The 10,511-nt window shown below is 33.2% G+C and overlaps 1 protein-coding gene across 3 annotated transcripts in view; it reads right to left on the reverse strand.

Annotated features, from left to right (window-relative positions):
• Window positions 1-6,731, reverse strand: part of LOC142916582 (putative ATP-dependent DNA helicase HFM1) — a 40,378-nt gene extending 33,647 nt beyond the window's left edge. For 2 of the 3 annotated variants that reach the window (XM_076061716.1, XM_076061715.1), the window contains exons 1-7: window positions 6,480-6,731; window positions 4,648-4,775; window positions 4,052-4,102; window positions 2,699-2,769; window positions 1,725-1,857; window positions 1,447-1,598; window positions 746-823 (exon numbers count right to left, since the gene is read on the reverse strand). In XM_076061716.1, the coding sequence (XP_075917831.1) occupies window positions 746-823; window positions 1,447-1,598; window positions 1,725-1,857; window positions 2,699-2,769; window positions 4,052-4,102; window positions 4,648-4,775; window positions 6,480-6,511 (645 nt within the window). In that variant the 5' untranslated portion in view covers window positions 6,512-6,731. The remainder of the gene's footprint in view (window positions 1-745; window positions 824-1,446; window positions 1,599-1,724; window positions 1,858-2,698; window positions 2,770-4,051; window positions 4,103-4,647; window positions 4,776-6,479) is intronic. The other variant, XM_076061714.1, reaches the window with a different exon arrangement.
• Between the last annotated feature and the right edge of the window lie 3,780 nt (window positions 6,732-10,511).

Genomic DNA, 10,511 nt, shown 5'->3' on the forward strand with positions numbered 1-10,511 from the left:
TCCGCAACTCCGGCGTCTTAACAAGCAATACCGTATTTCTTTATTTTATAGGAAGTAAATGAGAGTTTACGTGATTTTCTTTTTAATGTAAAGTATTATATTGTGGGTACATGTATTGTATTGATATAGGCTAGGATAATAAAAGCGATTACGTCCGCGAGTGCGAGTGAAATCCCCGAACCACCTCCTGTACCATTATTTCTTCTGGGAAAATTGCTATTGAACATACGCGATTTTGAGATACGCGCACCTTTCCAGGCACACGTCTATCTCATAAGTCAAGGAGTCCCTGTATAACTATGTCACTTTATTGGATTGCAAATCCAGAGCGCGCTAACCATCACACCACTGTGGCCGCTTCCTATAAATTCAATACTGTGCGCAGGAATAACCCGTATTCTTAGCTCTTTCGGTAAACTCACGTTGAAGGGGAACAATAAAATAATAAAATATATATAAAACAATAAAAATTCTCACGACGTTTCGACCATGGTCGACCATATATATTTTATTATTTTATTGTTTCCCTTCAACGTGGTGACTTTTACCGAAAGAGCTAAGAATATGAATTACTGCAGTCACGAAAGCTTTAAATCAAAAAGGAATAACCCGGTTTACGTCGTGGCGGATGCGTTCCTGAAAGGTGCGACAACGAATATCCAAACGACGTCAATCGAAGCAATTTACGCTGTATTTACAAAAGTATGCCGAGGAAAACCAAGAACAATACAGTTATGTACTCTACCTCATCAATCAGAAACAGCCTCACGACCTGCACGAGAGACCTGTCGTGCCACTGTCTTGTTGTGCTATCCCATTTTTCCTGCAAACAAATTAGGTCAGTGAGCCCAGTAGAGATACAAACATTACAATGTACAAACAAGAGATCCCCGTCACCCCAGGTTCATACTCTGGGAGCGTGCCACACCCGAGTATGGAATTATCGGTGGATATGAGAGATCCCGGTGGAGTGTACGGCTGAATCAACTTTGCGGAGCGTACGGTTGAATAATTTCCTGGATGTGAGGTGCAGCAAGCCCATTAAAGGCCTCGAACACGAGTAGGAGAACGTTAAACTCAATGCGGGTGTGAACAGGGAGCCAATGAGAAACCTGAGCACAGGTGAGACATTACGTTGTGTTCCGTATTATGTAGGTTAGCATCAAACTAGGACCCATATCTAACAGAGCGGGTCCTCACCTATACACATCGAGCAATTCAGAAAAATACGCTTAAGAAAGCCTGACTCTGCTGATGAGACAGTGATAAGCAAAACCAGTCCAGAGTATTGCTTGTGTTGAACCAATACTGCTGAAATTATTATGATCCCAGAAGGTCGTGTGGTGGCTGATGGGATGTCTAAAAAATATACCCTTAATTTTAATGTGGAAGGACAGCTACGTGAAGGAGGCGTATTGTCACCTTATTTATTTTTTCAACACTTACCGGTGTTGTCAATATTATTTGGGCATCTTGTGTCTCAAAATAGTCATCGACGTCCGTGTCTCCTGTAAGCTCTTTGCACTGAATGCCGAGTGCTCCAAACTTGTTCTGCCAGTCTTCGAATTTCTCCCGACACAGTGCCTTGATGGGGGCCACTAGGGGGTGCGCGTCACATTCATGCTCACACAGGTCTACATCAAGCGTGCTTGCTGTTGTACGAATACAATACCGTGTGGGCAATTGCAACAATGTATAATGCAACAATTAAGAGACGTACTTACTATAAATAACTTTTGCATTGTAGGAGGGCCCTTGGCATTCCATTAAGAGTCGAATTATGGCCAGCTCAAAAATAACAGTCTTCCCAGAACCAGTCGGAGCACAAACCACTACAGGTCTGTTTGTGTACAGAATCTTAATTTTAAAAAAATGTAAGACAAAGTTTGTTAAACATCGTGTAAAGTCATCTCCAGCATTCATATGAGGTACTGTCATTGCCTCTTGGAAGTTGTGCAAGTGTTATCAATTCGGCAGAGTTAGTCACAATTAAGCATTGAGGCGGTGTTAAGTTGGGGATGAGTCTGTCTCTCCATTGGGTAATCACTGCTGACTCATCCACAAAGTGGTACCAATTATATCAACCCTGATAGGATGATGGGGTGAGTTAACCCCCAACCTAGATTTGAAATCACACATTTCAGATTGTGAGCCGCTCACTCTGCTGTTCAGTCACCTCATCGTAGCATGCATATGCTTGCATGATATGCATGTATTCATAATAAAGGTTTTTGGGTTAGATCGCGTTATTTATAAATGTGTCGTAACCCTCCACCACCTGACACGGCCAATCAGCAAAAAAGTGTCACGTTGACAAAAGACAAATAGTTCACTACTATAGCCCACCGGTGTGTTGAAGAGTGAATCCACAACATTTACAGTTTGAGTACGACGTTTCGCTGGAAATTACATCCAGCATCATCGGGCAATTCGCCAGAATGGTGAATAATATTGGTCGCGAAAGCCTACGTGTTAAATATGCCTGTATGATTACCTCTAGAAATCTTAAACGTTGTAACCTTATGATTGTTTCACTTAGTAATGACCATTAATATCAACCCTCTTGGTACATTCCACAGACATAGTTACCATCAGTAATGAAGATGTATAGTACCGAGCAAAACAAAACTGGTATCACTGCATAGAAATCAAACCGTAAGTTACACGTTTGTTTAAGTGTGAAATGCCATATACTTACGTCATCCATGACGCGAGACTGAACTGAGTTAAAAAAAGGAAACTCCTTGAAAATATGTCTGTAAGGCAACGCTGAAGGTAAGTTTAGGATAACATATGTTTAGGATTATGAATTCCCATGGAGAATAACTGAAAAAGGAGACTTTTGTTACTTTATTCAAAGACAAACATGTGCTAACATTTATTATGAGGAAATTGTACATTCGCATTGTTTGGGGTTATTGTCGTTGTTACGCTTATTTATCAATGAGAGTCTCACTGAGTCTCAACACCTTTTTCAGAAAGCATAACTACATTTTTGCTCATAAAAACACACAATGTCACACAATCCAGCAAGTATTTTAATTATTGTGGTTTCATTGACGTTATTGTTTCTTATTTATATTCTGAAGGGTGCTCCAGATGTTTTGTGACCTCCAATTAATTGACTCGTAACATTTTCCCCCTTTGTGTATTCATTTCTGTTTTGAAGAAACTTTTTTTTAAAAATATGAAGATTTTGTGAATTAAATGGGGGGGGGGGTCACAAAACATCTGGACCACTCTGAATATATAGATGACACAATGATAGAGCACCAGACTAAGACAGAGGAAGGTTACTTGTGTTGTGGCCGAAACGTCGTGAGAATTTAATATTATTGTTTTATTTTATTATTTCCCTTTTACGTGGGTGACTTTACCGAAAGAACCCAGAAGACAGACTAAGACACTTCTAAGGTAAACAAGGTAAACAAAAAAGTCGGTGATTTCCTGCTCAAATGAGCACTGAGGCGGTGCTAAACTCCTGTTTACAGCCCTGAACCAGTGGTGGAAATTCCACATTCTTATAGGACAACCAGTTGACTTCCCCAACAAAGTGGTAATAATTTTATATTAACCCCAGAGGGAAAATGGGCTGAGTCAACCTCCAATCAGGATTTGAATTTCACAACCTTGAGATTGTGAGCTGATCCCTCTACCGCTGAAACCTACCTGGTTGGTTCTTACTTCGTTTCAAGAGCAACACAGCTGAAGGAAGTCCACTCATTAATTTCATATACATTTTGTTGAATGTTCACAAATGAACATAGTAAAAATAGCACAAAAATTTCAACCATGCAATACTCCTCTGTCACATATCTGTCCCTGCACATAATATAAAAAAAATAAGGCGATGTATTACACATCCGAGCGGCCACACGTCTTTCTCGGAGTGAATAATTTCAGCAGCGTTGATGCAACAACAAAAAAGCAAAGTCTAGTCCGGTTGAAGCTCAATTCTGGTGAGTGAAATACCAATCTTACAGGCAAGGGCCCTCACTTGATATGATCGATTATTTTTTTTGTTTTAAAGAGGCAATCTCAAAAAGGATACGAATTTCAGAAACTGATCGCATTTCACTGATACTAAAGTCTTCTGAGTTTTCTGGGGAAAAAAAGAGATATGTTTTCAGTTTCAAGGACAATGCATATATTATCATAGTATGTTTTTTGTTTGCATTTTGACTGTAATTATTGTGGTTAATGCAGTAACGTGAATCCTTGTTAAAAAGGTTTCAGTTTTGTTGCCAGAAAAAAGGGGAAAACCCCTATTATTACATAATTATACAATTAAAGAGAAATCTGAAAAGTCCCTTCGGAATATTAGGAAGAAGGTTGCAATGTACAGTTAACACAAACGTATAATGAGCACGATTGTGGAGAATACTATAGGTAACTACATAAATAAGCAGCTATGACCCCTTCCCATATATGCGCCTCCACGTAAAAAAATATAAAAGTATTATTTGCACATCCCATCAGCAGCATTGGTACAACACAGGCAAGCTCTGTATTGGTTTCGACAATGAGTATCTTCAAGCTTGCTTGCACCAATGCTGGTGAAGCGACTGATGCTTTACTCAACGATAAAACGAAACCATTTGAGACTACCCATCACATGTACTCATACACCAAGTCTCATTATCTCACCTCCAACGTTCTCTTTGGCTTCTCTACTTTCTGAGGAATTGCCGCATTTGAGATTTCCTTGAAAGTCATTGGTATACGTACCAGAATACTGGCCAAAGCCATCCATCGACTCCACGCCTTTGTGAACACTGTAACGACAACAACAAACATCACATTATTCTCGCATTATTCTTGCAAAACAAGAATTCCGTTTCTGTGTTAGGGAACTCATACATATAGCAACGCGCATGTTGTAAACTCTTCTTATCCACACCGATATGCGGGGTGTTGTTGGTGGATCCAAATATCAATGCTTATCTCCGTCCACTTATCCTCGTGTAGAAGTGTGGACACACACGTACGCGTGTTCCGCGCCGTACGTAGCCAACCGTGCTAATTGGAGGTGCAGGTATTACGGTGTGTTTGATACTGGCAACATTGTATATCGAATGTGGAGATGTGGCTCCACGTGAATATGATGTTTAACTTCAAATAGAGCATCGTGTGAAAGGGTCTGGGCCACCTCACCATGCAACACACCAGCGATTCGTTTTCTGCGTATAGATGAGGGTACTACAGTGGATCGTCATCAGCCATGGTCGATCCACTGCTGGATAAAGGCCTCCGCAATAAGCCGCCGCTTTCTCTCATGGCCCTGCAAGCTAGCAGACCATCATTGCTACCACAATACGTATGTTGCAACAAATGTTTGTTGTCATGGCAATGGGAAATACGATAAAAAATGTACTCTAGTCAACCTTCATGAAGTACATTATTGTAGTAGCCATCATTACTACTGCTATGTATTTTGTACATATTCATATTACGCAACTGTGTTTTTCATTAATAATTAAATGTAAAACGTAGATTAATAATATAGAGTAAACATGCCCACCGCGTTGTTTGAGATGAGGTGCTATAAATAAGCCACATTAATCCAAATGCATTGCATAGAGCACCCAACTCCACAACTATGGGACAATGACGTTCAAGGGCTACAATCCATCTTCAAATCGGGTGCTAAAATGTAAAAAACATGTTTTGACCTATCAAAGGGCAAATGTTGTCCTCGAAATGTAGTACACTTAAGGCGTGCCATGCAAATATAAAAATGCTAACACTGTACGCAGTCATTTGCACATAGCGACGCGTGATTTCACTTTGTTTTTTTGTCGTATTTAGATGTTTTTATACAGTGAAATACATGATACAAACATTAGCTGAAGGCATATGTCGATAGTTGTGAAAGATTATAAATGTATTCATATTGCACACACACTGTAACAAATGATCTGAGCGTCAGCTTCATTTTAGCCTAAGGGACCCCCTCATGACAGCTTGTCCTTGTGCAGCACAAGGTAAACACAACCTTGAGCTAATGGAAATTCCACGTGCCTATGACAGAGGCGAGTTCATCCATAGAACAACCTAAACAGCTATCTGCCGGCAGGGGGCGATGTTGCCTTTGGTTATAGGACCCATATCTGATAGGGTCCTTGCCTGTGTTCTATGGTTCTTTCAGTAAAATCTAGATTTAAAGCTTTCGTGACTGCAGGAATCCATACTCTATATAAAATGTATACCTACGTGACTTTACCGAAAGAACCAAAGAGTATCTTTTAATTAAGCCACGTAGATCGAAAAAAAAGTTATTAAAAACATCACGACGTTTCGATACGCAAACACAAAGCGGTCCGTCATACGCTTGTGTTGCAACCGAAAGGTCGTGATATTTTTAATCGCTTTATTTGGATTATTATTTTTTTCTATGTACGTTAACTTTGTTTTACCGAAAGAACCGTTAGAATACGGACCGCTGCAGTCACGAAAGTTTAAATAAAAATGTCCTTCACCTGTAATGATCCATCTTGCAGTTCACCAGCATTGGTTGAAGCGAGCCAGACTGGTGAATGTTGAACGTGTGCAGAATGTTGCTTTGTGTTAAACCATTGCTGTTTATTTACTTTGAAATAACTGTTACTAAGTTATCCCTGACTAGGTGAATCTCTAACAAGGTTAATCTCTAACGAGGTTAATCTCTAAGTTAATCTCTTACTAAGTTAATCTCTTACTAAGTTAATATCTTAATAAGTTAATATCTAAGTCAATATCTTACTAAGTTAATATCTAAGTTAATATCTTACTAAGTTAATATCTTACTAAGTTAATATCTTACTAAGTTAATATCTAACTAAGTTAATATCTTACTAAGTTAATAACTAAGTTAATCTCTTACTAAGTTAATATATTACTAAGTTTATCTCTAACTAAGTTAATCTCTTACTAAGTTAATCTCTTACTAAGTTAATATCTAACTAAGTTAATATCTTACTAAGTTAATAGCTTACTAAGTTAATCTCTTACTAAGTTAATATCTAACTAAGTTAATATCTTACTAAGTTAATCTCTTACTAAGTTAATATCTTACTAAGTTAATAGCTTACTAAGTTAATCTCTTACTAAGTTAATATCTAACTAAGTTAATATCTTACTAAGTTAATATCTTACTAAGTTAATATCTTACTAAGTTAATCTCTAAGTTAATATCTTACTAAGTTAATCTCTTACTAAGTTAATATCTTACAAAGTTAATATCTTACTAAGTTAATATCTTACAAAGTTAATATCTTACTAAGTTAATCTCTAACTAAGTTAATATCTAACTAAGTTAATCTCATACTAAGTTAATCTCTTACTAAGTTAATATTTAACTAAGTTAATATCTTACTAAGTTAATATCTAACTAAGTTAATCTCTTACTAAGTTAATCTCTTACTAAGTTAATCTATAACTAAGTTAATCTCTTACTAAGATCATCTCTTACTAAGTTAATCTCTTACTAAGTTAATATCTAACTAAGTTAATCTCTAACTAAGTTAATCTCTTACTAAGTTAATATCTTACTAAGTTAATATCTTACTAAGTTAATATCTAACTAAGTTAATATCTTACTAAGTTAATATCTTACTAAGTTAATATCTTACTAAGTTAATATCTAACTAAGTTAATATCTTACTAAGTTAATAACTAAGTTAATCTCTTACTAAGTTAATATCTTACTAAGTTAATCTCTAACTAAGTTAATATTTAACTAAGTTAATCTCTTACTAAGTTAATATCTTACTAAGTTAATATCTAACTAAGTTAATCTCTTACTAAGTTAATCTCTTACTAAGTTAATCTATAACTAAGTTAATCTCTTACTAAGATCATCTCTTACTAAGTTAATATTTACTAAGTTAATCTCTTACTAAGTTAACATTTTACTAAGTTATTCTCTAACTAAGTTAATATCTTACTAAGTTAATATCTTACTAAGTTAATCTCTAACTAAGTTGGTCTCTAACTAAGTTAATATCTTACTAAGTTAATCTCTTACTAAGTTAATAACTAAGTTAATATCTTACTAAGTTAATATCTTACTAAGTTAATAACTAAGTTAATATCTTACTAAGTTAATCTCTTACTAAGTTAATATCTTACTAAGTTAATCTCTTACTAAGTTATTATCTTACTAAGTTAATATCTAACTAAGTTAATATCTTACTAAGTTAATATCTAACTAAGTTAATCTCTTACTAAGTTAATCTCTTACTGAGTTAAAATCTAACTAAGTTAATATCTTACTAAGTTAATCTCTAACTAAGTTAATCTCTTACTAAGTTAATATCTTAATAAGTTAATCTCTAACTAAGTTAATATCTTACTAAGTTAATCTCTAACTAAGTTAATCTCTTACTAAGTTAATATCTTAATAAGTTAATCTCTAACTAAGTTAATATCTTACTAAGTTAATCTCTAAGTTAATATCTTACTAAGTTAATATCTAACTAAGTTAATCTCTTACTAAGTTAATCTCTTACTAAGTTAATCTATAACTAAGTTAATCTCTTACTAAGATCATCTCTTACTAAGTTAATCTCTTACTAAGTTAATATCTAACTAAGTTAATCTCTAACTAAGTTAATCTCTTACAAAGTTAATATCTTACTAAGTTAATCTCTTACTAAGTTAATATCTTACTAAGTTAATATCTAACTAAGTTAATCTCTTACTAAGTTAATCTCTTACTAAGTTAATCTATAACTAAGTTAATCTCTTACTAAGATCATCTCTTACTAAGTTAATCTCTTACTAAGTTAATATCTAACTAAGTTAATCTCTAACTAAGTTAATCTCTTACAAAGTTAATATCTTACTAAGTTAATCTCTAACTAAGTTAATATCTTACTAAGTTAATATTTACTAAGTTAATCTCTTACTAAGTTAACATTTTACTAAGTTATTCTCTAACTAGGTTAATATCTTACTAAGTTAATATCTTACTAAGTTAATCTCTAACTAAGTTGGTCTCTAACTAAGTTAATATCTTACTAAGTTAATCTCTTACTAAGTTAATAACTAAGTTAATATCTTACTAAGTTAATATCTTACTAAGTTAATAACTAAGTTAATATCTTACTAAGTTAATCTCTTACTAAGTTAATATCTTACTAAGTTAATCTCTTACTAAGTTATTATCTTACTAAGTTAATATCTAACTAAGTTAATATCTTACTAAGTTAATATCTAACTAAGTTAATATCTAACTAAGTTAATCTCTTACTAAGTTAATCTCTTACTGAGTTAATATCTAACTAAGTTAATATCTTACTAAGTTAATCTCTAACTAAGTTAATCTCTTACTAAGTTAATATCTTAATAAGTTAATCTCTAACTAAGTTAATATCTTACTAAGTTAATCTCTAACTAAGTTAATCTCTTACTAAGTTAATATCTTAATAAGTTAATCTCTAACTAAGTTAATATCTTACTAAGTTAATCTCTAAGTTAATATCTTACTAAGTTAATATCTTACTAAGTTAATATCTAACTAAGTTAATCTCTTACTAAGTTAATCTCTTACTAAGTTAATCTATAACTAAGTTAATCTCTTACTAAGATCATCTCTTACTAAGTTAATCTCTTACTAAGTTAATATCTAACTAAGTTAATCTCTAACTAAGTTAATCTCTTACAAAGTTAATATCTTACTAAGTTAATCTCTTACTAAGTTAATATCTTACTAAGTTAATATCTAACTAAGTTAATCTCTTACTAAGTTAATCTCTTACTAAGTTAATCTATAACTAAGTTAATCTCTTACTAAGATCATCTCTTACTAAGTTAATCTCTTACTAAGTTAATATCTAACTAAGTTAATCTCTAACTAAGTTAATCTCTTACAAAGTTAATATCTTACTAAGTTAATCTCTAACTAAGTTAATATCTTACTAAGTTAATATTTACTAAGTTAATCTCTTACTAAGTTAACATTTTACTAAGTTATTCTCTAACTAAGTTAATATCTTACTAAGTTAATATCTTACTAAGTTAATCTCTAACTAAGTTGGTCTCTAACTAAGTTAATATCTTACTAAGTTAATCTCTTACTAAGTTAATAACTAAGTTAATATCTTACTAAGTTAATATCTTACTAAGTTAATAACTAAGTTAATATCTTACTAAGTTAATCTCTTACTAAGTTAATATCTTACTAAGTTAATCTCTTACTAAGTTATTATCTTACTAAGTTAATATCTAACTAAGTTAATATCTTACTAAGTTAATATATAACTAAGTTAATATCTAACTAAGTTAATCTCTTACTAAGTTAATCTCTTACTGAGTTAATATCTAACTAAGTTAATATCTTACTAAGTTAATCTCTAACTAAGTTAATCTCTTACTAAGTTAATATCTTAATAAGTTAATCTCTAACTAAGTTAATATCTTACTAAGTTAATCTCTAACTAAGTTAATCTCTTACTAAGTTAATATCTTAATAAGTTAATCTCTAACTAAGTTAATATCTTACTAAGTTAATCTCTAAGTTAATATCTTAC

The sequence above is a fragment of the Petromyzon marinus genome, unplaced genomic scaffold, assembly GCF_048934315.1.
Source record: "Petromyzon marinus isolate PM22_M1 ecotype Great Lakes invasive population unplaced genomic scaffold, UKy_Petmar_22M1.pri1.0 PM_G_Scaffold_4, whole genome shotgun sequence".
Lineage (NCBI taxonomy): Eukaryota > Metazoa > Chordata > Hyperoartia > Petromyzontiformes > Petromyzontidae > Petromyzon > Petromyzon marinus.